This window comes from Parus major, chromosome 3 (assembly GCF_001522545.3).
Source record: "Parus major isolate Abel chromosome 3, Parus_major1.1, whole genome shotgun sequence".
Taxonomy (NCBI): domain Eukaryota; kingdom Metazoa; phylum Chordata; class Aves; order Passeriformes; family Paridae; genus Parus; species Parus major.
The window spans coordinates 55308802-55336408 of NC_031770.1; the positions used below are offsets into that span (position 1 = coordinate 55308802).

A 27607-nucleotide genomic window follows, 5' to 3' on the forward strand; every position below is an offset into this window, starting at 1 on the left:
GGAAATGATGTACGGTAACAACTTTTTGTCATCACTCTGTGTAGCAGGTACTACAGTATTTTGTGCAGAGAGTCACCATAGTGTTGTTTAATGAATTAAGGACACAAAGTGTCTTGCCTGTTATTGGTGGAGGAATTACAATGTCAGGTCCAGCTCTGCTACGTAGGACAGTGCACAGATGGCTTGCCTAACACAGCTTTTCCCAGCAGTGTGAAGAAGGACTGTCCTAGTTAGAGGAGAGTGTGTGTCTGTGCCATCCTTCCAGATCCTGTGTGATTTAGCTCAGATAGGAGGTATGACTGAAGGCTGGATGAGGTGACAGGTGGAGAGGATAGGACTTAGAGTTTTATTTTGCTCTCTCAGAGGTTAATACCTAAATCAGAAATACAAAACTTTGCCTAAATTTTATCCTGAAGCTTGACTGTTCTCTAAATGCAGCCACTGTCCCATGTAGCATTAAATCCAGTTGCAATTTTATCTGATCAGTTATTATCTCATTTTAATCTGTGGTTCAGGCATCTAAAAGCTGAAGGGAAATACAAAAATCCTATCCATATATAAATTTAAAGTATACTAGTAAATATAAAAGTTTAGTGCTATTCCTCTTTGGGAAAGATTAGGATTCTTATCAGTTTCCGTAGGTTATGGTACTCCATAAATGTTAATGAATTTAACTCATTCACTCTCTACAGCAATTGATTTGATTTTCTCTTTGTGCAGTCATTTAAGCATTTCAGAGTACAATATGAGGTAAAAAGGAAACAATTTGAACTTGCAACCCAGTCGTTACGGAAAGATGGTAAATTATCACTTGATCAAGCTGTGGTGAAGCAAGCATGGGAGAGAGTTACTTCCAGGGTAAGTTGGAAATCATTGTGCTGTATGTATGGGTTCAATTTAAAATAATTTAAACACCTGTTTGCTATTGATTTTATTAGGCATTAGGAACCTAAAAGTGGACCAAATTTCTGACCTGCTGAATTACTTTGCATTTGCTTTATTTACTGCACTATCATCTTTAATATTGCTCAAAGATAGAACGTTAAGAAAAGGACTATACTTTGAGATTTCCCTTTAATTGAAAGAGTGCTAACAGTGCTCAGCCAAGTTCAAGACATTGTTGATAGAAAGAAAGGCATACACAGTGCCACTTGCAAACCCAGTGTTCCTATGTAAATTGCTAATTGAGAGATTCTAATGTGTTTATTAGTATAACTGAAAAAAAATTCTGTACAATACTGAGTACTTAACCAATAAATGAAGTTAAAATTCTATTTTTGACCTATTTGCAATAGTAATAAATGAACATTAGTATTTATGATTGGGATTTTCCACAACTGAATGAAAAATCCCAAGCAAATTGTACTGTATGACCCAATTTTAATTAAAAATTGAAACATTATTAGTAGTGTATCTCCATACTGCATATATTTTTATGTCATGTATTTAACAAAGGATCTGTTTAAAATTATTCTGGAGTTTTCACATTTTTTTCATGATGTTTTCACTCCCATAACCCATAACTCCCATTGCCATTGCCAATAAGACACAGTGTTTTACTGCTATATTCCTCCCTCCACAATCTTTTGAGACTCATGTGAACCTTACGTATAAAAAGTATGTTCAAAATAGAGATATAAAGATTTTATGCAGGAGCATGAATTAAATAAGATTGGAAGAAGAAGGTCTTGTATCCCTTACTGTGTCTATTAACTGATGAAATTTCAGATATTTTGCTTCTCGGTTGTTCCAGTTTATTTGTGATCATTCTGTAACTCAATTACCATTCAGAAAGGAAAATACATAAATTAACAAATTCTTATAGAGATTTTGTTGCCTGTGAGAATGCTGTAATTTCCAAACTCACGTGGAATGACATGTAGATTTATGTCTCAATTATACTTTGTTACGTGGGGGTTTGATTTTTACAGCATAAAATCTGATTTTTATCAGTGTACTTGTTTGTATTACTTAGCTTAGCAAGGGAGGAATTTCAGTCCTTTTGCTTTTATTTCCTAGATGCTTGATTGGCACATACACCTTGATAAATCCCTTCCTGCACCTCTGGGTACCATAGGTGCTTGGCTCTACAGGGCAGAGGCTGCTCTGAGGGAAGAAGTAACTGTTCAGCAAGCTCATGAGGAAACAGCAAACACAATACACAGGAAGCTTGAACAACATAAGGTAGATGGAGATGCATTCATTCTGTGTGTTATCCTCCATTGTTTTCACAGCTTTAAATTCCATTAAAAAATTTCCATTCTCTACAAAGATAATTACTTCTACTTTCTGTGGGTTCTGTTGTCCTGTTGGTGGCAAAGGTTGGTGTCTCGTCATGGTGACTTGAACTGTGCTCTGTCTATCTTACAGCCAATATCCAGAATTGCTCCCAAATGGTTTTTGCTTCTTCTGTCTGAAGTATATCAGGCATTCATATTTTAATTTCTATGGTAAAATTCCATAGGGAGCTCATAATGTTGTGTTTGTTGTTTAACCAGTATTAACTAATTGGGTGAAACAAGAAAAAGGGAATAAATGCACTAACTGTGCTTAAAGTGCAGGTGGCACTCATGGGGGAGAGACAATAAGAATGAAGTGAATTTTGATAGTGTTGTGATGACAGATAGCATGGCAGTCATCTGTGATGGCAGATAGCATGCTGTGGTGAACAGGAAACTTTGCCAGATGAATTTAAATAATTGTACCATTATTCTTTGCTGGGTCCGAGGTCTCATTTAAAACCAAAACAGTGAGGGTTTTTTTCAGTGGATTTGCATAATATGTGTGAGAAAAAATGTATTGATGAAAAAATGTGCTGGTGAGATGATAAAAGAAACTGAACCAGTAAATGAAAGGGAAGAGGTGGTGTAGAGAAAGGCAGTACTTGAGGCTGTATTGGTTTCTTTTTGCTTTTTTTTTTTTTGCTTTTTTTGTTTTATTTGGTTTGTTTTCTCCTCTATCACTACTATTTTAAAACTTTTTTGTAAATTTGTTATTTTTTGTGTTTAGGATATGGGTAATGTTTTTTCATCAAAAAGCAATGTTATATAATGAACAGCTGAAAAGTTTCATGTCATCTGATTACTTTTTTATTAGAACAATTGTAGCTCTTCTAGCTTTAGTAGTAACTAATTAAATTTTAAAAAAAACAATGTTAAAATCTGTGTGGAAGATAGGATTTTTTCAGGGTCTTGTCTCTTGTAATGCTAAATTTCATTAACTTTCTTGGTAACATCAAGTGTTTCAGGATTCATAGGATCTGACATTTGTTTTTTAAAAAAAATTAACAAGTCAAACACTCTTTTGTTCTTAGAATGTGAACACTGTAGACCTCCTTTTGATACATTCACAAGAAGTACAAAAGAGTGCGCCCTAAACTGTTTTATTTGCATCAGAAATGCTGTGGTGAGGGATTTCCATGCCAACAAATAAACTTTGATTTAAGTTAATCTGTGCCAGGGGAGTTTTCCCATGGGAGTGGGATGGAAAATGCTTTAAGAAAGCATATGTAATTATATCTGTTCCTGGAGTTTGTTTTGTTGCTCAGATTTGAATTGATGAATCCTAATGCGCTACTGGATAGTACCAGAAATGCATTAGTGTATTTTTTTCAGTCCTTGTTTCCTTGTTGCCTTCTGGTTTGTTTGGTCATTTCTTTGTTTGTTATGGATTTGTTCAGATGACATCATTGCTTCTTTTTTATCTTTGTCTCATCTGACAATGGGTTGTTTTAGTGAACTTTATAGCTTATGGCCATTTTGAATTTAGTACAAAATGTACCAGCTTATTTGGACAAACCTCATACAATCAGGCAAGCACCTATGTTTATTTTAGTTGCTTTTGCTACCAAGACCCAGGGATCAAGGGCAATGTCTGTGTGTGTTGAGGGTCATTTCCCAGAGCAGGGTATCATTTTATGAGAATACTGTATATAAGTTTTCGTGAGCTTCCTGTTGATGTTGGATGAAACTGCTGTGATTAGTTTTGGCTCACCAGTGGAGCATCCCTTTTTGTATGGCAAGGTCTCAAATGCAGCTGAGATACTGGTTCCAAATCTTTCCTTTATGTGAGACTATGTCAGTCATGGGAGTTTTCATCATGGTGAAATCAGCACATCACCTGCATCTAAAAAAGCCTAACTCATTTCTCTTCACAGCAAGGTGTTGTCTGAGGCAGAAAACAATGAAAACCCATGTGGGTTGATGGGGATAGTGAGACCATTTGGGGAGCTGAGCCAGGGAATTATCACTGATTCCTTCTGTGCAAACACCGGGTTTTGGCTGGGGGGAAGCCCTTCCTTGGCACGTAGGAATAAATACATATGTATCTGTATGGAATATGTACATACATATGGATCTGGACAGAAACCTGCATTTTGTTCCCCGAGGTGGGAGAGGGGAAACCTTTGTACCATCTTCTCTGCTAGCAGGCTTCTGAACACCTTGTGCTAGCAGCTGTCTGTCTGCAGTAAAAAAAAAACCCACCATCCTGTGCCTTCTCAGCCGCCCTCTGGGGACTTGACGTGTTACTGCTAACAGTATCTCTTCAAAGACTGCTGCCAGTCATTCATTTTAATATGTAATCTCCAGGAAGCCGTTTGAAGCCGTGTTGCTTAGTTACAGTTGAAGTGTGCTCTGCTGTAGGGGTTTGGCTGGTACAGTTCAGATCGCAGGAATACAGGTCGGGTACCACATTCCGCAGCCGTTCGTGCAGTACTGAGACAGCGATCCTGAGGTCTTTTGATGGTGAGACAGTGAAAAGTTTGCTAAATATGGAATATGTACTTAGAGCAGGAGCTATAGATTTTCTGCCTATATATAGCAGAGTAGATTAGTTGCTTAAAATTTCAGTCTATACTTAGCAAAGGTTAGTATCTGTTATAAAGATTGAAAGAGTAAATTTAGGAGGATTATGCTTTTGGAATGTTAGCTTATTGGCAGACTGCATTTCAGAGATTATTCAATTTAATTTAAGGGTTCTTGTTCTGTTAAACCTTTTGCAGTGTATCCTGTTTTAAAATCTTCCATAATTGCTCGGCATAGCTGTAACAGAGCTTCACGTAAGGGGGGTTCCCTGTGTAAATGTTTAAGTTGATGTAAATGCTTTTGTGGTGTGCATTACCTTGCATGGAAGTGTGAGAGCATGATCAAATAGTTAACTACACTGAGTCATCAGAGCCGGCTTAAAATTGTGCTTATTAGTTAGATAGCCTACTGTGAGCCTTTTCTCTCCCTCCCCTCCCTCCCCTCACTCTCTCAATATCTCTCTCTTTCTTAAAATCCAATCAGGATCTGCTGAAAAACATAGATGGTCACAAAAAGGCGTTCCATGAGATCCACAGGACCAGGTCTGTTAATGGCGTGCCTGTTCCACATGACCAGTTAGAGGATATGGCAGACAGGTAAGGCTTTCAATCTGAAATAGAAAGCTTCTGTGCATGAAGGGGAGCCTGTTTGCTTTTTTATCTGTTCATGTAGAGATCACTCTCTAGTTACATTTCTCAGTGACAAACTGAGATGGATGGAAAAACCTCCAAGAATATACATAAAAATATACTGAAAAACCTGATGCCTTTAAGGTCAACAAGAATCAAAATAAACAATAGGTTTTGGATGGGAATACTTTTTTTAATATTGATCCTGTTATTGCTTTTCCCTGGAAGAAATGTTATATAACAGCCAGGATGCATGAGAAAAAAAGAAAAATTATTCTGCAAAACTTAGTAACAGAAGTGAACTGATGTTTTCTATGATTAAAAAGAAACATAATTAATTTGTTGTTCAGGAGCAATCATTAGAATATCATCACACATAATTAAATGTTTGCAGACTCTGAGTGAGGTGAAAGATGAGGAAAATATCCAATCTGTAACTAAAGCTTTCAGTCTCTCCTGTAAAAATGAATACTGCTGTATTTAACTATACTGTGATTCATTTTATAGGTTTAATTTTGTTGTCTCTACATCTGAGCTCCATCTGTTGAAGATGGAGTTTCTGGAACTGAAGTACCGTCTACTGTCACTCTTAGTCTTTGCAGAATCAAAGTTAAAATCATGGATTATCAAATACGGAAGGCGAGAGTCCGTGGAACTGCTTCTTCAAAATTATATTGTAAGTTGGGGTTGTCTTCTTTTTATAACTATCTTTGAAACATTCATATTTAAGTTTGCTAGAATTGTATAAAAGCAGAAAGAGGTATCAGATTTGTCAGTCATCAACTTTATGTCTGCATTCCTGTGGAATATATTTTCAGAGGTGAATCTGTCTTCCACATGGAGGAACTTTATATAAAAGGCTAAAAGTAAAAATTAATCTCTTTGCATCATTTTTATAAATGTTTAAAAAGAATACTCCAGCTTCTGCCCAGTGGTTAATTTAGCAAGCATGTCTGGAGGTTCCAAATCCTAGAATTTTGCTTACTTTGTATAGCAATTCCAAAGAAGTTAATTTCATCATCTTTTACACCTGGATAGAAGCACCTTATAGTGACTTGATACAGCTGAAGAGTTAAAGACAGAGGAGGTTTTTGGCATGTATTCCCACACAGTATTTTTTACTGTCTTCCAAAGGATTAATAAAAAAGGACGTTATTTTACCTCCATATACTTGTATATTATACCTATAGCAGAGTAATTTTCTTATTTTAAGGAATGATTTTTCTTTTCCTACTCAGCGTTAGTATATTAAACCCTTCTCCTTATTTCTACCCTGGAAACAGTTTGCTCCAGCTCTGCATCAGCCATATGCCATGTTAAGGAACAGAAACTATTGACTTATAAGTGTTCATTGATAAATTCCTTTTCAGTGTTATGCTGCTGTATCTTTTTGGATTCACACGTGCAGTGCCAAGTGTAGGTAGAATGATAGTACTCCTGCACTTCTACACTAGGGCATGAAGGATTCTTTCAAAAGCAGGGCTGGTCTAATTAGTTCTTCCCTTCTGTCTAATCCATATGGGGAAAATTGCATTCAGAAATTTAGTCTAAAAAGGATTAATACAGTTACAGAACCATTCAGAGCCAGGTCAATAAGCAGAGAAAACTACTGATTGTCTCCACTTCTTTGAAAAGAAAATTCCAAACTCAGTGAGATTTGGGTGAAATTCTCACCCTTCAAAGTGACAATTTATGTATTTAAACTTCAGTAGTTAGGGACACCCAAAAATGTGGGAGTCAGTTAATGTTCTTCTGTAGAGAAGCTTTCCAAAATTCAGATAATTACTTGAATTTACTTAGGTTGCTGGAGTGATGTGAAATAACTAGGAATGCAGTCCATTTTTTTTACTCTCTGACTGAAAAAAAACTACTAAAAGTTGACATTGGAAATAATAAAAAGTGGTTAACTTGAATTTTCAGGGGTTTTTTTGGTGACTTTTTCTTTTTTCCTTTAAAATGAAGATGAAGTTGTTAACTTGTATATTAATTTGCAAGTGCCTCAATTGTTCTTGTAATTCAGACCACTGATGCTGAGGTGGTCTTTAGGGAAGGAAGATGCTTCCTTGCATTATTTTTTAAACTGTATAACATCAAAATGAGGAAATCAAGACAGGAAAATAAACAGATCTCATTTTCATTCTTGATGGTCTTGACTTCTGTCTCCTTCAAGGTGTGATGGAAAGAGAATTGATTTGCTTTGGTTTACCTGGGCCCAGTTTTCTAGGGCTGAGGGACAAGTGTTACTCTTCCAGTATATTAAGAGTCTTACGTAGGAAAGCTGTAGTCAGTACCTTATAGTCAAAGTGACTATATTAGCAGGAGATAAAAATGTAATTCTGTTTGTCTGCCAAAACAGACTGGGGAATGTCAGCATTCTAGGAACATGCGTAATTAAGATCTGGATAGAACATATGCCTGGAAAATATTTATGTACTGTAGCTTAAAAATAAAAGTGGTGGTTTTATATTTTATCTTATAATCTTTTCACCCATCTTTCATACAGCACAAGTAAAGGTCAGCACAGATTGTGCACCATCAACCTGAATAATGTCCTGTACCAAATTCCACTGTAATGGAGATGCTAGGTACAGTTATCCATGGATTTTAACCCATGGAACTGTGTTTTAGCTCTGCTGTGTTAGCACATTTTTAGCATCATATGCTATACTGGTTTGGGAGAGCTGTTTATTTTCTTTCAGAAATCTTTTCAGATGGTAGAAAATATAAATCAGTAAAATATCTTTATTTAATTTTTGAAAATATTTCAGATAGCTCTCAGTATCACTGTTACATAAATCTGTTTTGCTCTTTAATGTGAGGTTTTGGGTCAGGTTAAAATGTCTACATGGGTTTGGCAAAACTGAAAGTCATGAGTCCATCACATAATTCATGATAAAGCCTGTAGGCCTTCATACATGGCAGATTTTGTTTTAACAGGAGAATAGAGAGAAATTCTGATAGTTCTTGACTTCTAGTTTCCTTGGTTATAAACAGAGTTCTAAATTACATACTAGGTAACTGTTGTAACCTGACATAGCAACTGTCAAAGGTTTTAAATAGAAGGGTTTTAGGTATATACTGGCAGAATTATTTTTAAGTGCTTTTTAAATATTATATAATATGGATCGATGAACACAGAAGATCTGATTCTCCTCTTCAAAATCCATTGAACTTGGACTTCATTTGAAGCTTGGTTTAATCAAAATCATACTTGTCTGACTTTGTCTATTCTGCCATTCCAAAGCTTGCATAGACATATGTGGGGTGTGCATTCCTGAATTTTTTAATCTGCAGCTGAGGAGGGATGAGATGTAGCATAAATTACAGAACCATTCCAAACTCTAGCCTTCTCTTTCTGTTTTAACACTGGTAATGCAAGGTATAATGTGGTTGCATAATGTAGAGCTATAATTCTGTATTGCACTTAAAGGAAATAACATTTCTGAAAGACATGTAAAAAAAGGTCATTTTCATTTGCCATAAGGGATGAAGAAGCATAAATGTCAGAGGCATAACTTTTTTTACCAAAATATTTCCAGATAATTTATTCATCGCACCATAACACATCACAGAGCTAAACCATCACTCACAAAGGAACAGCACTGTGTCACACTTAGGAAAAACAACATCTCTTTGTGCAGTGTTTCCATGATCTTACTTTTTACTATCTGTGAAGGAGGTAAAGAAAAATTGAAGAATAAAGTAAATGTTTTTTATCTTTAAAGTGTAACCTGTCTTTCTGAAAAGGCTTAGTACGGGAACAATTGGATTTGATTTTTGTGGTGACATATATGAAGGAAATTTTCCCTTTTATTAAAATTATTCTACTTAGATTTGAGTGTAAAACCGTTTTCATTAAATAACTTGTTACTTACTCAATTTCTGCACATTCTAAATATCATATCCTAGTGATGTCCAGCAAGGCAGCAAATAAGAAAACTTCAAATAACCTTTCCTTGTAGAAAGTAAATAAATCTGTATTTGTAATGATATACTCTGCTGTACCATTGAATTGAAAAGGTGAAAATTGTATGCTATTTTATAATTGTGATAATTAAAATATTATTTTATAATGATTAAAAGATGAATGGAGGAATAATGAAGCTAAATTATGTCATCAGAATCCTGATGTAGTTTCATACAAATTATTGCTAATCCTAATACCTATCTTTATTTTATCTGTTACAATTTTCTTTTTTCCTTTCAGTCTGTTATTGAAAATAGTAAGTTCTTTGAGCAGTATGAAGTTACCTACCAGATCTTGAAAAGAGCAGCTGAAATGTATGCCAAAGCAAATGGCTCAGGTAAATGCCTGTTTCTTTTGTCACTAGCACCTAGGCACCTGGTCCAGAGCAGCCTGCTCTGGTCCTGAATCTCCAGATGAGGGTGGTCATATTCAGACTTCCTCCTGGGAAAAGCCCATTGTCTGTACTCACTCTTGGATTTTTTCAGTATTGTTAATTTGGGATAAAAAATTGTGACAGAAACCAAAGTAGGAGTAGGGAAAATCATGTTCTAGTGCCTGGAAATGCTCCCTGGCTTGGCTTAATTTAAAAGAAAAAGACAACTGGGAGTTGGTCCCAGTATTGTAGCAGCAAAATCATCCCTTGGTTTATGGATGTTCTTCATTACCTTTGAAAACCTGCAAGAGGAGCTCAAATGGTAGTTGCAGTATGGATATACACAAGAAAAAAATGTGTAGCTGATTCAACAGCTGCCTCCTGTCATTCTTCAATACTGCTGAGTTCAGTGAGAATTCGAGGGCAATATTTGACCTAGATAATTACAGACATGAGATCACTTTAATCTGTAGCACAATAATGTCTGTGGAGGATTGTTTTAGCTGCTGCTAAGGGGGAGAGAAAATGGATACCTTTGATTGTTGGGAAATTTAAATTGATTGTGACACACAAATTTTACAAAAGTAAACATTTTTTTCAAGGTATTCTTACAAAGAACAAAAGTCACAGATGTATGCAATGCTATTAATAAAATCCAGTAACAAATTTTCTAAAGAACAAGTACTAGCATATATGAATTCAGCAAAAGCAGTTCAAATTAGCTGGAAACTCTTTAAAACAAGTATGTTCTGCATATTTTATGAAGTTTCAGCATTTGCTTGGCTTTTTTTCTTCTCTCTGTTTGTTTTCCTCTGGAGTGAGGACACATTTGTTCCTTTCTTGCCATGTGGAAAACGCTAAAAGTTAAATGGCAAAAATTAGCAGCAGTTTGGTTTCAAAGTCAATGGCAGGAAGATCAGAATTTTGTTCCATACTTTTTAATGTAGACATAATATGTGGTTTTATATTATGCAACTCTCATTTTCTGCTTTTTTTAAGTCAAGCCAGTCTCTTGATTTCTTTTATTGCAGATTTGAAATGAACACCACACACAATATGCAGTGTGACTGTTTTAATTTAGCATTCATTTTATATACTTTCCTAAGTCTTTAATTCACACGTTTAATTTCTCAGTCATGATCTTGTGCTAAAATGGGGATGTGAACTGAACATTTGTATATGAAAGTCTACTGAAATAGAAGTTGCAGTAAAATATAATTCCCTGTTGTGAGTGAATAAGCATGATATATAGTTAATCTTTATTGAAATGGTAATGAAACAAAATAATCAATGTCTTTCCTGTATCTCAGTGGAAGAAGTTGAGAATGTGATGAAATTCATGAGCGATACCACAGCTCAGTGGAGGAACCTCTCAGTAGAGGTGAGAAGTGTAAGAAGCATGCTGGAAGAAGTAATTGCTAATTGGGACAGATACAGCAGCACTGTGGCAAGTCTGCAAGCTTGGCTTGAAGATGCTGAGAAAATGCTGAATCAGCCTGAACATTCCAAAAAGGTATGCACTAGCAACATATGCATATGGTTCTTTTGTAAATTGGGAAACACTGGATATTTTTTTTTTGCATTTGCTTACGTTTTGCTCTGACTTCGGCGTCCTGTCTTCATTCATCATAGGAGTTCCAGTGTTTGCTTGAATAGCATCTAGAGGCAAATGCATATATACACAATGTCTCCATGGCTAGAGGCACCTTTGACATGAATATAGGGCAGCAGTATTGCTCACAGATAGGAATGTTGCATGATTCACTCAAAGGCAAGTACAGCTCTTAGCACCTAAGTGAGTAATCATGGACTACCTATAAAGACACTTCCACTGATTTTTCTAGATGATAGATTTCAGTACTCATTACCTTCAAAGAGCAGTATTATTAATATGTGTTGTCATATTTGATGGTTGATTAATTAATTGATTTCCCTGGCATTTCAGAAATCTTTTAGACAATTGATTATGGGGACCTGCAGTAATAGAGATAGTTCTATATTTTTTATTTTTTTTTTTTTGTAATGTTAGAGTACCAAAGCACTAAGATTTAAGTTTGTAAACCTTCAAGAAAAACCAGGATTGGCTTGAATAGTCCTGCATTTAATAGGTGCTGAATTTGCACCTAATCCAAATGTAGCAGCTATACAGCTCTTAACACTTAGAGTTCTCACAGGTTGTAAGATGGCAAATTGAAATCAGCACAGGAATGACTATTTCATGATACATGAAAAAACAGTGTAATTTTTTTTAAAGTTTATTAGTTCAAACTGTTGTAAGTTAGTGGAATGCACTTTTAAAATAAAAATAAGCCAGTGAAAAAAATAGTCTGGCATGATATAGATTCAAACAATTATTATTGGGCAGGAAGGATGACTTATGCTGATCAGGGTGATCTTAGATAATGGTGTATGTTTTATGTAAGTAACTGGACAATAATTAAAAATTCTTAAATCCATGTATATTAATAAAATCAAAGCATTTAATTTTCTGTTTAGATGTATAACTTTATCTTCAAAGATTTTCAAAGCAGAAATTTGAACATACTCATACAGTATATACTTGCTTTAGATTTCTAACAGAAATCCAACAAGTAATTCTTTTCATTCTAATATATGATTTCAAAAATTTCAAGAAATCTTGTTGAAAGCCTTAGACATGAAGCTTTATTCTTCCAAAATTTTTTTTAAATTTTTTTTTTAAATACATTGGCTCAAACCTGTTAAAGGTTATTGAGTGGTAGCATAATCCACATGTAGTCTGAGCTACATATTTTAAAAGTTACTTCTACTTTTAATTGAATTTAGCTCTTCACAGCAATAATGTTCATTTAGATAGTTCTAAAGATAGCTCTAATTTAGCAGTTTTAATATTTGATTATTAAAACCAAAATCAATTCTTATAGTGGTTTGTAAAATTAATAGTCTTCCAGCCATTAAGAAAAATCATCTGGAATACCAGGTGAAAGATGATAACTATTGTTTGTAATATGGTGTAAAACATATTTTAAGTATTTCAAAATATTTTTTCTGTAAATCCACAAAGATATCAGTACTATGATACAAAGTTGCTCATTTTCAAACCTTACTTGTATTACTTAAAGCCTCTATATTCTATCCTAGGCAAAGACCACAGTAGCTCTTGATCATGCTGTCATGCTTTCTTCTTCTTTCCATTATCTCTGTATCATTTCCAGACCTGCTTGTACCACTGTTTGGTTTGGAAAAGTAAGCAGCCTATTGGCTTTCTCGTTGGCTTCAGTTTTCAAAAACCTTATTGTGAACCTGTAGCACTGAAGATCTTGCAAAAAAATACCACTCTGCACTTGGATTTTTCAATCTGCTCCTTCTACAACTCTTTTGTTTATTTCCAGTACCTCTTAAGCACTTTCCATAATAATTTCATTCTAATTGCACCCTCCCACACTTTTCTCACACAGCTGTATCCAAAAGGTTTGAGAGCTTCTGCATCTCATGTGGCTTAAAAAGAGCTGCGTTGTTTTAATTGAGAATGAGGTGTTCTTCCCAGTACATTCCAAATATGTTTCAATTTAACACGTCTTAGGTTGGCTTCTGAAATGTAGAGACTCCCCAGGCAGGTCTGCAGAAGTCAATGGTTTGTGGCAATAAGTGTGTGGAAACAAGGACGTGAGTAGTTGATGCATGTGCTTTTTTCTTCTTGACCTTTAGCGAGCCTGACCATTGGAAAGCTGACCAGTGCCAGATTCTGTAGACTTAATTTCTTTTGGGTGTGCTCATAAAGGTTAGCCTTTGTACAAAGCAAGGGGGTTGCTCCTCTGCAAGTGGAAAAAGATTCAAATTGCAGATGCAGTTTACGTAGCTGATCAAATTTAAATGTATGTGGTGATACATCAGTACAGAGCACCTGGATACTGTTGGTCTCAGCTTTAGGAATTGAAACACTGTGTGTTGTTCAGTTCTCTTTTCAAGATATCTGACCAGTATACAACCACATGACTTTCTTTGCAGTTGCATCTGAACTTTTTTTATACATGGATGAATTCTGCCAAGGATAGTTTCAGAACTGTAGCTTTGAAACTCTGGATGGCTGGCAGTGTGGTTGGACAGGAATTCTTCTCATGTACCATTGAGCAAAGGATTGTATGGAACTGTCACATGGAAGGCGAATGGTTTGGGAATTAGGAGGGTAGATTGATAGTCGTAAACAAAATGCATCACTGTCCCCTCCTAAATCCTGAGGAACAGGTGGCATGGTTCAGCTTGAATCCTTCTGATTACTCCTTCTCCCCTGAAAGGAGGTGCCCTCATGGTCCAGTCTGTTTGAAACATCTGGCCATTCATTGAATTGTGCATTGCTTGGGAGAAGGGTAGCAGGGACAAGCCAAAACCATGTCAGAGATGTGGACAATCATGAGACAGTGACTGAGTCCTCTTTGGTTTGCTGATATAGATGGAGTCATAGAGCCCAGGGATACCTGCCTTAGGAACAATTTCCCATTGTCTGGAAGAGAGAAAAGGAATCAAGGGAAGTGGGCTTTGTCTTTTCTACCAGTTTATGTGGGTGTACCTGCCTACAAGATGCATATGGTCTATTAGGCTGTCTCAGTGAGGGGGACAGAATCACTGACAGCCATCTCTTTCCCCTCTGTGCTCACCTGCTCTGAGATAGGAGGAAGCAGTGATAAAATAAACCAGTCTTCACAGATCTTCTGAGAGGCCAGAACTTGGAAAGCTGCATGTGGCTCAGAGCAGGGGAAGGACCTCTCCACAGCCTGTGTATGGCCTGGGCTATCAGCCCACACTACTTAAGGATAACTCAGAAAACACATGAGCCCTAACAGCATTTTCAGTTATGGAGCTTTCTCTTAAGGAGGAATTTCATTAGTTTAACTGAAGCCACTCACTAGAGTAAAATGTAAGTGAACTGGCAGTAATTTTTAATTCCACAGGTTATACTCATAGATGTTAAATTTCTGTTATGGCATATTTGATGTGATGAGCTTCAGAGGATAATTGTTCAGCACTTTTTTTATCAAATCGTGAGCAGGTGATGAAATTTTAGTTTTGTGATTTCAGATAAAGATTGATTTAAAAGGTTTTGGAACTGTGTTTTTATTTTCTTCTTCAGGATTTCTTCCGGCACTTACCTCATTGGATCCAACAGCACACAGCCATGAATGATGCTGGTAATTTTCTAATTGAAACATGTGATGAGACCATTTCCAGAGATCTTAAACAGCAGCTTCTGTTGCTAAATGGAAGATGGAGAGAATTATTTATGCAAGTTAAGCAGGTAAGTGATTTTTCCCTTGTTACTTTTAAATATTTGCTTTGTCATTTCCATGCAAGCAAGACATATTACCATGTTAGCAGGACTACAGGACAACTTTCTAAAGTGCCTAGCTGTTCATCAGTATTGAAATTAGAAATTGCTCCCTGACAGTAATTTATTATATTTGGGCTCTTTCTTTATTTATCTTTTTGGTTATACAGCTATTTTGGGGCAGGTGAGGGGACATTTTCAACTAGTATAAGCTGTAGTTTTTCATCATAGTCACCTGTCTTGATACAGTGAATGTTATGTTATACATAACTTCTACTGTTCTATGAAGAAAATGACTGGTTTTCAGTACCTATTGCTACTGTAATATCTCTGTAAATCTAAACAGTGAAAATGATGAAAATTATTATTTTCACCACTCTGATGTAAATGCCTTCCAATTATTGTACTGCAACCATAAGCAGGGACAATAATTAACTAAATTAACTAATTTTTTTCCCCATTTTGGTCAGACTTTACTTCTTTCTATCTTGCCTGCAAGAAGGTTCTGATAGTAAAGGAATAAACCTAACCTTTACCTCATGTAAGAGATTCAACTGATACAAAAAGCATTGTTGTTTCTATATTTGCTCTTTAAAAATCAAAGAGAAGATGTGATCTTAATTACACAGAACTGTTTCAACCTCATAAACATGTTAGAAAGTACCTTTTTTCTTGTCAATATGCATCTATCAATATTGTCCTCTGTCAGTGATTTTAAATAGCAGTTGCCTGTTGAAGATGCTGAATCTGTTTTCTTTACTGGCATGATTATCTCCTATGCAGTCAAGTTAAAAGGAAAAGCAAAAGTGATTGTCTCTCCTTTATTGTAACTTTTCCAGACTGTTGACAAGAATGTTCTCAAGCTTTACTTGCTGCTGCTATTTAGGGTGATTCACTGATGTAAATGTCTCTTCCTCTACTTATGCAGCTTCTTTCATATGCTGGCTATGTGGGTTTTTTCCTCACAGGCTTTTTCACCATTTCTGTCACACAGCTCTTTCTACTTTCTAAGGCATGTATTTCCCCTTCCCCCAGCCAGCATTCCTTAATTATATTTCCCTTTTCCTTTAGCTTTTCTAGGCTTTTTATGTTCTATTCTCTTTGCTGAATTTTAGAAATTGTTACTGTAGGTAATGAGAAATGAATTGAACCTTTGGTTCTAGTGTAAAAACAAATGATTCTGGCATTTCCCAGACCTTAAAAGAGGATGACCTCCTGTATGCATGCTGTTCATTTTAGAATCATTTCTATTAAAACTAATGCAGATGATGAATATACTTTCCATTATATTGTATTTCACTGAATGTAATTTTTCCAACAAACAGTTGCACTGAAAACATGCTAGTTATTTTAAATCGTTACTTAATTGCAAGGTTTCTAATTTGGTTTGGGGTTTTTTGTTTTGTTTTGTTTGTTTGGGTTTTTTCCCCTTTACTTTCTCTTTTTTAGTATGCTCGAGCTGATGAACTGGACAAAATGAGGAAGGAGTATGTGGATGGTGTGGCCCATTTGACAGCTTTTATTGATGGAAGCAATAAGAAACTTTCAACCCCTGTAGAAGTGTCCTTTCATGATGTCAAAATATTTGTGCAAGATTTAGAAGTAAGTGTCTTCCTTTCATTTCTGTCTTTCTCCTTCAGAAGAAAGAAACTTGCAACTATTTAATTCTGATAGCATGAAATGATTTTAGTATTAGATATTTCAGCTACAGCTAAAATATATATATAATTGTGTTCTATTAGTGACATTTTTGAGCAAATTTCCAAAACACTGTCTCAGTAGGTATTTATTTCTTTGTAGTTTCAAATAACTTTCAGGTGAGCTGACTGATAATCTCTGGCTCGGTTTTCATGCATTTGAAATATGATCCAGCGTGCACTGAAATCAGTGATGAAAATAATTTTCAATTAGAATGCATATAATTTACCAGTCTTTTATCTCCCATGAATGCATAAATACTGCTGTTGAAATATTTTTTGAAACATTTGTTTCAGAATATTAAGCACAAATTGCCTGCAATGGAAGCTCAGTACAAAGCGGTTACAAGAACGGGACAACTTGTTACAAAAGAAGTTTCCCAAGAGGAAGCAAATGAAATGCTGGGAACTTTGACACGGCTCAAAGAGCAGCTGGGCAAGGTTGCAGAATACTTCTTTTACTGCATATTGTAGACTGTTGAACTAATAAATAGTAGGGTCCTGTACATAAATTCTCACTTATATGTGTTTGAACAAGTACAAAGTTGTAACGATAGATTGATTCAGAGTGGAGAAGGTGTTACTTCTCTTAAATGCCAAGACTACTATCCTTAAATTTAATACTCTTTTCATTAAGAAGTAATACAAGATCAGGACTGCTCTGTCTTTAAAAAGAATGGGTAACAGCTATATAAACCTACAGGCAATAAAGGTTGCTATTTATTGAATTTTACAACTGTTTCAGTAATTTCTTTTCTTGACCAAAAGGTTAAGGAGTATTCCAGTGCCCTGCTATGTGAATGCCAACGTCTGCTGTCTCCACTGGAAGAACTTGAGAAACAAATCACACATTTTTATGAATCTCTTGAAAAAGTAAATGAAATCATTTCTATCCTTGATCCTGAAACACAACCGACAACTGTTCTTAAACAAAAAGCCCAGGTAAGTTTCAAAAACATCTTACAAAGATCTGCTGCCTCTGAGTATTTACAATTATCTTTCTAGGAATTTGGATTGCAACTCTGTAAACTGAGCAGGTATTTCTTCATATTCAGGCAACAGATGTAGCCTTATCCTAAAGTCAGCTAGGCATAAATACAAAAAAATTGAAATTTGTTTGCCTATCTAGTGACCTTGGTTTAAATCCAGGAAGTAAACACAAGACTTTTTTTTTTTTTAATCTAGTGGAAATTGGACTGAATTAATATAAATACACTGGATTTTTTATTAAGCAGATGAAAAATCATGTTCAGAAACTTCTCTATGTTTCCTTGGAGAATTATGGAAGTTTCTTAGAGGCTTGGAAAAGTGCCTTCTTTGAAACGAATTGTAGCGTAACATTAACTTCTCTTCATGGCTAATAAGTATTTCTCTCTGAAGGGATTCAGAACTAGTCAGAAGTCTCTTGGAAAGTTAAATTAAAATAGGATTTTTGAAACTTTTTTTTCAGCCTGTACTATTTCATTCATGTTTTCTTTTGCTCTCTTTTATTTTTTGAAGTATATTTTTCATAATTTAATGTGATTTATAATGAAATCTGAATTCCAAAAGCTGACAGGAAGGATTAATTTGCTGAAAGGCAAGGAAGGTTGAGATCTCAACCTGCTACTGAGAGCTGTCATTCCTATGTCACTGTTGCTTACCTACATTTATACAACAAATATAGAAATACCATAAAATTATATCACAGAACAATATATTGACCTACATTCTCTACAGCTACCCAGAGGGCTTGGGTACACATCTTTATATTGTTTTATGATGGCTAGAAATCTATTTGGGTACAATACTTCACATCCAAGGAGAAAGTTGTATCATCTGTGGTATTCCATATCATATTTTGTGTAGTCTGTTTGCCATGGTGCTTTGACCTCATCCCTTTGTGGTCCTTACTGTCAAAAAGCATCTTCCTGTTATTTTGCCAAATCTTTTTCCTCTTTGTTCCTGGCCAGGGTGGATATATGTTTTTGTCTTTCAGGATTTGGTAGCTTATCAAGAAAACTGCAAGAAAGATGTGTCCCTAATTGAAAGAAACAGTCAGAGTATCCTTCAGTGTATGGCTTCCACTGAGGTCTTACAGCATTTCCATCAGTCAACGTTTCAGAAGAAAGTTACACAAGTTCAGATTACTTTTCAGGTAAAAATATCATGCCTTGGTGCATGTTTCTGAAAATTTCTTCATATTCAGCTGATCCGTCCTACCATACCTACATTTCATCACTCTGTAGCTGCTCTCCTGGCTAACTCTCCTCTCTGATATCAAGTTATTAATGAAAATTTGTCTTTATCAGGTAATAAGGGGTCAGGGGATTTACAATCATGTTCTCCATGCACTTATTCAGAGGTGAGCCTGCCACAGAGGAACCTGGGATTTAAGAGAACTTTGACATGCCTCAGGGTCCTTTGGAAATCCTACTGTTAGAGCGACACTGTTTGTTGTTTCTCCTGACTTTATTATCTTGGCTAATCATTTGTTTCTATATCCTCACACATCCCCTTTTACACAAACCATGGAAGATAGAAACTTTTGCACATCCTATTGCTGGGTTTTGTATTTCCTCAGAAAATGCAGACTGTGCATTTCTATTTCACAGACTGTGAATATAGAAAGCTGCAAATATGATGCATTCAATAATGCAAAGTTGTGGCCTTTGAACTATATTCCCCCTTACCTGTTGTTATCAGTTATTATTGCAATTTTCTGGGCTGTTCAGTCCCAGTCTAGCCCCACTCTAATGTGAAGTTAGCCATTACACCTGGTCTGACTTTTTTGGGGTTGTCTGGTGCAGAGCCAGAGATTAACTCAATGATCTTTGTGTCCATTCATATTCAGTGATTTTGTGGCTGTCTTAGAGTCAGATTTCCACATAATGGGTTCTATTCCATATATTTTCAGGCAATTTTTGTTCAGTATAAATCTATCCAGGCTGAATTTTAAACTGCAGAAAATCACCTATCAGTCAATAGCTCTCTCTGAGAGGTGAATTTCAAAATTTATATTATATTTTGTGGAGTATACCAAAAGATAAGTTGTTGATTTATAATGTAGAAATAATTGTTTAAGTTTAGCTTGTTGTAGCAAAAGCAGATGCACTTGGTAAATTTACCATGTTCAACCTTATCTTCATTATCTATTACATTATCAACATTATCTATTCATCATCTGTTTCAATTAAGCTGGACTGTGGTTTATCTCTTTTTTTTTGTTAGAAAATAGACCTATAAAATAGGGTATAATCATACAAAGTGTGGAATACCTGGAGTTAAAATACTGGAAACTGCCTTCATATAAAGTTTTCCATGTAAAGTTTTCCCTATACAATCCTATTACTATGCAGTTATTTTTATCAGAAAACTTTAAAAAGATTTAGGAAGATGTTTAAGTTGAGAACCTCAGGTTTGATCAGCTGGCTGGGTAAACTCACTAAAATTCCTTATGCTGAGCTTTGTGATCAGTGAGGATGGTGAAGTGGATATACAGTAAGCAGTGATTGAAGTGCAGTCGAGGTGCTGAACTGTTCATTTCTCCTGGTAAATTTTCTTTACTTGCTCATGAAATTGGAACCACTGCATATTGAAGTGCATGGAGATGGACTAGGGTTGCAAAATGAGGATTTCAGCAACTAAACCACAAAATTTGCTGTCTTCTAAGTAGCTTTGTGCCTGGTTACTTATCTGACATTCTGGTGTGGTAATCATACAAACCTCTTCCATGTCAGAAGAACTGCAGCATGGAACTGGCTGGATCTATCCTCACTTTGAGTCACGTTAGGGGAGGTAGTTTAATGCTAGGAAAAGTGAAATGCCAACCTCCTGAGTACCAGGTGCTTTACATTTGAGAGCAGGCTTTAGGAAAGAAACTCACTAATCAAATGACAAAGGCATTCTGAAAACACCAGAGACATCTCATCTACTAATTTTTATTTGAATGATGACAAGCCTCAGTATGAAAAATTGGGAAGATGGGATCAGGAGAGGGAGAAGCATGGTGAAAAGCATATATTTAAAAGAGTGACACAAATGAAATGCATGTTTTGTAAGGTCATGGTAAAAGAGAGCAAATAAAAGTGTGAAAGTGCCAGCTCATTTTCTTTGCTTGTGACTCAGAATATGGTCAGGAAAGCTGGTGAGTGGAGAAAAAACATAGAAGCAAATAGCCGTTTGATGAAGAAATTTGAGGAGTCTAGAGCAGAACTGGAGAAAGTAATACAGATTGCCAATTGTTGCTTAAAAGAAAAAGGAAATCCTGAAGAACTTCTCAGGAAACATAGCGTGAGTAAATTCTCTGACCTTCCTCATGGAAATCTTTGAGTGCATGACATAAAGGCCTACTTAATTCTGAAACTGAAGTGGATTTCTTGCATGTGTAGAAGTTAAACAGATTAAATCAAATTAATGTTAATATTGAAAAACAAAAAGGAAAACAGTCAGCTCACTTATTGATGTGAGATTGGATGTAAACAACCAGAGGGTGAAAAAACCTAGGGTGGGGTTTTCAGTAGAACCACTGACAATCTCACACATCCACTGCTCTTTTTCTTAGATTAATATCTGTTTCTGTATTATAACCTTAACTTATGCATGTAGCTTTGAAATGTATTCTTATTAAAATACCATCTCAATGTCCTGGCTGAGAATAAATTAATTTGCTGGACTTTAAGTGTCTAGAAGTAGTTGTTTCCATTATTCAAACATCAATTCTTCAATGGAACACAAGTAACATTGAAACTTAGAGTGTGTATTAAGGAACTTCATGTTGGCATAATAATATCCAGCTTCATCTTCTCACCTTCTCCCTTTCTGCCTCCTCTCCAGGAATTTTTTAACCAGTTGGATCAGAGAGTTCTAAATGCCTTTCTGAAAGCGTGTGATGAACTCACTGATATCCTCCCAGAACAAGAGCAACACAGCCTGCAGGAAGCTGTGAGGAAACTCCATAGACAGTGGAAGGTTAGTGAATGACATGGGTATTGTCAATCTTAGTTTTGGAAAGTACGACCTATATATTGAAAAAAAAATAAATTAAAGAAAACAAAATAATTTGTATTTTTTGGCTTCTCATAGAATTGGAAAAAAGTATTTACAATATTAGATACCTCTACACCTACAGATAGCCATTTGAAAAAAAAACAGTTAAGTAAATTCAAGAAATGTAATTATAAAACCTTATTTCTCCCCTGCTACATACAGCCATAATAATACCTGTGTGAAGAGGTGTTTACATTTTCTCCTTTATGCTGATGTTGGATAATTACAGTTACTTTCCTGACCAAACAAATTTGTAAGACGTCAGGCCATCAGCCTAAATTGTGTCTTCTGCCAAAGACTAACTGAACTAACTTTGCTCACCAGCTATGGAATTTTTTGCCTGCTGCAGCATGTTGCTGGTCAAAGTTGGAGTGATGGATAAGGGGTCTCACTAGCAGGCAGGCAGAAACCTCTGGAAGTAGTTGTGAATACTATTTTACACGGGAAATGCTTGCTATGTCTTGCCAAGAATGAAGATGGCTCTGTGACATGCCTTATACACATTTTGGTGACAGCTTATGAACTTTTGAGAAATCTAAGACATTGGTAACAAAGCGAACATGGACAAACCTGTATTTGTTCATGGATATGTATGTTTTATTTTCTATATTATCAGGTTTTATACTATTTATTTGTAGAAAGTTTACACTGAAGTAGTGGGAGTAGTGTTTTATCTCTGTATTTCTTTATTGCCCCTGTGTAGGATCTTCAAACAGAAGCCCCATATCATTTGATCCACTTGAAAATTGAAGTACAGAAAAGCAAGTTCCTGGTGACAGTGGAGGAGTGCAAAGCTGAACTAGCTCGACAGAACAAGGTGTTAACAAGAGAAGGCAATGAAAGAATGATCAAGGAACACATGGTATGAGTTCCATGCCTCCATGGGGGCATTTACAGGAATACATCTCAACGTCAGTAATAAGCAGAAGTTCTGGGTAACTCTTCAGGCACCAAACTCTTTGTGTCCAGCTTATGTCAGATTAACTCTTGAGGTCTTTAACAATAACAACAACAACAAATTATTTTAGTTTAGTGGTTTATGAAAAATTTATGTATATGCTTTATGCTTTCTTCCAGTCTGTATTTCTATTGAATTTTCTGCTTTGTCTCCCATCAGTTGTTCTTTGGTGATAAGGGATCTTACCACCTATGTGAGAAAAGGCTACAACGAATGGAAGAACTGTGCCAAAAGCTGCCAGTTTCTGATCCAGTGAGGGGTACATTGGAAAGCAGCCAGCGAATCCTGAAGGATCTGAAATCCCAGATAGACAGCACATACATGAAGCTAACAGAGCACTCAGACACCTGGAAGGGCTATAAGAGCAGGTGCCACCTCAATTCCTACCTGGGTCTTGCAGAGCCTTATGCATGGCTCTGCATATCACTCTATGTGTCATCATAGATCAGTACCATAGAAACAATGATACTGTGATTCTAGCTTCAAGTGGAAAACACTACTTTGTGTAGTAATTCCACAGATTATCGTGGGGCTTCAAGTGGATTTTACACCTTTTTGCCTACAATTAAGAGATCATTGTTTTGTGGTGGCAATTTTAGTCTAACCTTTTTTTTATTTTTTTTCTTTTCTTTTTTTTAAATCCTGTGATGTCTTATTTCAGATTTTCTGAATTGGAAAATTGGATTTCATCAACAGAAAGAGAGCTAAAGAAGATAAAGGAAAATGCTAACGATACTGCCAAATACAAGCAGTGTAAAGCATCTGTGGGGGTGAGCCCTTGGCTTATATTCTAACAAAGCTGTGGTCATTGCTACTGGGATTCTGGATAAAATTCCGCTCCAAAGTAGTGCAACTGTTTTACTAGAGAGACCACAGCTCTGTTGATCCCTGGTATTCTTAAAAACAGTACCTGGAGAAAGTTGCACCTTACAGCAAAATGTGGCAGAAGTTCTTTTAATGGTTTAGAGAGTGAGAGGTCCCTTTCCCTCTATATTTAGAACATTACAAATATAGGGGCAGATAGAAAAAATACTAGCCCCTCATCTTATTGCATGCAGTTAAAAGTGCTGCTCAAGAAAAGCAAAAATTTCTGGATTGCAGGTTTTTGAGTGATCTTATATTTAATTACTTTCATGTAAGGATATTACCATAAAAATTCTCTTCTACAGTAGTATAAGAGGGGAGGAAAAAATATTCTGCCATTCAGTTTTGGACTGGTGACTGGTAACAGAGTTACAGAATAGCTCAAGATTGAGTTGGTTAGTTAAATTAGTTTTAGGAAATAATTTATTGTGTCAGTTGGGACTCAACCTTTCTGTTTTATTTAAATTTCACATACTAGGAGCACGTACATACTTTAGGTGTTTATGGGATTCATGAGCAGGTTATGAGTCTAATTAACACTATATTAACATTATTTCAAATATTATTGGGATGACATTTCTAAAACTGTTAAACTGATAGATCCTTAGCCTAATGGGTGCTTCTGCTTCAAAAAGTCTCATTTACTCATGTAGTTTGACTTCTGCCAACATCTCATCAGCACTGCCAAAAAGATATAAATGAACTACAGGTTGAAAAGGTGTGTGGAAAAAAAAGCAATTTAAATAAGAAAAAAATACACAAACATTATATTGAATAAAATTATATCTTTGGGAAAGTCAGAAACTCAGATTTAAATTGCAGCCAAGAAATATGGTCAATATATGGAAAATATATATGTGGTACCTGCCATCTATCTATCTATCTGTAAGTAAAAATGGTTGTAAGGGAAAAGTACTCCACTACCAACTAAAGAACAGACTAATTAGTAGTGGAGTAAAGTCTGTGGCAGAAGTGCAAAATTCTAGCCATTGACTCAAACAGAATCTGATAGGGTATGCAAATAGAAAAATACTACATTTCTAGTGTTTCAAGCTAAAGAAAAGTAGTATGTTTACACTACTGATTTTTGAACCGATGCCGTGAATATCAGGTATTGATGTACTTATTTTGTTTATTTTAAGAAAATATGTTCTGATATTTTTTTTTCCCTGTAGGAAATTAGGAAGCACATTCACAAGCATGGAGAAAATCACAGCTGGCTGAAATCTAGACTTGCTGTTTTGACTGCACTGTGTCCTGATTTGGAGGCCAAAGAGACAGAGGATGAGCTTTGTAAACTTTCCAATGACTTCAAGAGACTTCTGGATTTGCTGGCTGAGGTACAGTATGAGGGAAACAAGAACTCTCCATTACAGTGTGACATGAAATGACATCAATCATGGCTTCACAAGCACAAGTTCCCTGCTGTGTTTTTTTAATTAAACTGCAAGCCTTCAGCAAGGAAAAATTAATCTGTACTCCATGGGTAGCAAAGCACTGAGAGTAGCAGGCAAAAAAGAAATTACATTGTCATAGTCGGTCTTTTCCCTTTGCAGAATTGGAAAGTATCACAGTAAATGTTTCTGCAATCAAAATGTCCCATTTTTTTAGCTTTTTTTAAATGAGTTTTAGTGAACATTGTCAAAACCATATTGTACATCAGCTAGTGGATATAGAATTTCACTTTAATCATGATTAATTTATCTTTTATGCTGAAATAAAGCACTCTGAGGTTCTTTCTAGTCACTGAGGGTATGTATCACATCCTGAATTTGCAGGAAAAGGCTGCAGTTCTCTGAGGCATAAATGAAAATGAGGTAATGTAACTGCAGAAATGATGGGAAATTTCTCTCATAGCAAGCTAAACCTCTCAGAAACACTGACCCCTGGAGTTCTGTGGGCTCTCAGGGAACTTACTGCTTCACAGTTTACACAGTTAAAAGAAAAATCAGATGAGACATACAGCCTCTTGCACTTAAAAGGTGAAATAGACCCACTTAAGAGGGAAAAAAAAATGGTTCAGGAGAGAGAACGAGTTCAGACTTCAAATTTCCTTTCTAATGTCAGTTCTTGTGGAGGCCTTCTAGGGGGGTTCAAATGTATAAAATTTCTATGTATTTACTGAAAGTTCTCTAAACTTCTGTGGTGTGAAAACTGTTTGGAAATTTTGGGCAAGAAATGTAATTTCCACCTGGCTGTAAAAGGCATAAGGTACTGTCTTTTTTTATTGTTGTTGTTGTTTTGGGGGTGATTTTTGGTGTTAAATCACTTGTTTTTGGTTTCCTCTAAAAGTCAGAACTAAAGGTAAGTTAAAGAGTAACTTTATGAGGGTAATATAAAAAAGTAAGAAGTCAAATCTATACTTGATTTGAATCTTAAAGCATAATATAAATGGCACTTTATTATAGTTAAACAACTATTAATTCTTAGAAGTCTTAATACTATTTATAAAACTTGTTAATCAGATGGATTCGACTTTTTAGACAAGGACTGATACTGTGTATTGGCAGAATTCAACAATAGCTTTGGAGACTGAAAACTAAATGTTTGTATAACAGGAAAGTAAATGGCTTGAGTTCAAATGACTCTCCAAAGTAAGAAGGGAAGGAACAGGAAAAAGAAAAAGAAAAGGAAAATAATCTAAAATAGTTTATGATTAAAACCTCAAAACGCAGAAACTATTTGATGAACACAGCCTGAGAGTCAGCTACCTGTATTTAGCTGAAACACACAAATAGAGAAGAACTTTCTGATACGTTTAATGGATATACCTCTTTCTTTATAAAATTCTGCAAGCTGAGACTGGATACTGCACCACACTGCAGTCCATAAACCAGGGTAATTCAGCACTCTAATGTATTTGTGATTCACCAAAACACTGCTCAAGACAGCCCAAATGGCAGCAAAAATTTTTTTGTATGTTGAGTAGTGCAGGTGTTTTAGAATCTGGGTCAGCCTGCAAGGATAGGAGAGTGTGAGTTTTCTAAGTGATCCCCAGTGAGTAGCTGTCAGAGATGGCTATTTGTCATATGGCAGTGTAACAGGGAGTATGTTTGAACAAGGCAAAGGTTTCCCCAGTCACATTTTAAGTCTAAAGACACTTTTTCAATGTGAAATTAAAGGTGTCAAAAGTGCCAGAGATAAAAATGCTTTAAATACAAAAAAATTACTGTATTTTTGAAAGCATATTCCAAATATATATGTACCCTTAAAATATAGATCTTTCTTTCAACATGAAATACTTAATGTTATCTGTGATGTTAGATTGAAAATACCTTAGGTGCTGTTGGAGACTGTGTCCAGTACAAAGAAGAAGTTAAAAGTGCAATTGAAGAGTTAATCAGCAACTCTAAAGAAGTCCAAGCAGAGGCTGAAAAGATCCTGGATACAGAAAGTCTATTACAAGCTCAGCAATTACTGCTTCATCATCAGGTAGGGCAATTGCTCATGTCCATATCCTCTTTTTTTTAAAGACTAATTTATGTAATTACAAAATTTTGTTATGTCCATTAATATGTCTTTATATTTAAACTTGAAAGAGTTAAAAAGGAAACAGTCCTGTACGACCTAGAATTTATTTCTTTAAATGAAAAATGTTTTCAGAATATTTTAAACATTAATTGTCAACTTCTATTTCATATGAGTTTTTGGGACACAAAACACTGAAAACCAAGATTCCTTCACTTTAAATTTTGTGTGTGTGCTCTGCAAATATGTAGAGCCTCCCTTTTTACCTTTTTATAGCTTGAATTTCAGATTCAGTCATGGTAAATTAGGCACAATTCTGGCTTTGGAAGTTTCTCTATTTTAGCAGTTTGATATGGCTCCAACCCTAAATAATGGAGGGAAGGTGTAGCTCTAGTCTTATCTCATGTTCTGGTAGCTATTTTTGTGACAGATGGGCCTCCATTCTGTAGAACAGGAGATTTTTTTATGCACTGATAATGGGATCAAAACATCTACAGGCTACAGTAATAATCAATG

The 27607-nt window shown here is 35.6% G+C and overlaps 1 protein-coding gene across 1 annotated transcript in view; it reads left to right on the forward strand.

Moving 5' to 3' along the window:
- The window catches only part of SYNE1 (spectrin repeat containing nuclear envelope protein 1), a 301154-nt gene that overhangs the window by 74485 nt on the left and 199062 nt on the right, over positions 1-27607 (forward strand). Inside the window, exons 12-29 of the mRNA XM_033512756.1 lie at positions 721-858; positions 2020-2184; positions 5289-5401; positions 5942-6110; positions 9642-9738; positions 11085-11287; positions 14882-15046; positions 16526-16678; positions 17071-17214; positions 17542-17715; positions 18752-18910; positions 20881-21045; positions 21589-21723; positions 22505-22663; positions 22919-23127; positions 23421-23529; positions 24799-24963; positions 26888-27055. Coding sequence (XP_033368647.1) covers positions 721-858; positions 2020-2184; positions 5289-5401; positions 5942-6110; positions 9642-9738; positions 11085-11287; positions 14882-15046; positions 16526-16678; positions 17071-17214; positions 17542-17715; positions 18752-18910; positions 20881-21045; positions 21589-21723; positions 22505-22663; positions 22919-23127; positions 23421-23529; positions 24799-24963; positions 26888-27055 — 2790 coding nt within the window. The remainder of the gene's footprint in view (positions 1-720; positions 859-2019; positions 2185-5288; positions 5402-5941; positions 6111-9641; positions 9739-11084; positions 11288-14881; positions 15047-16525; positions 16679-17070; positions 17215-17541; positions 17716-18751; positions 18911-20880; positions 21046-21588; positions 21724-22504; positions 22664-22918; positions 23128-23420; positions 23530-24798; positions 24964-26887; positions 27056-27607) is intronic.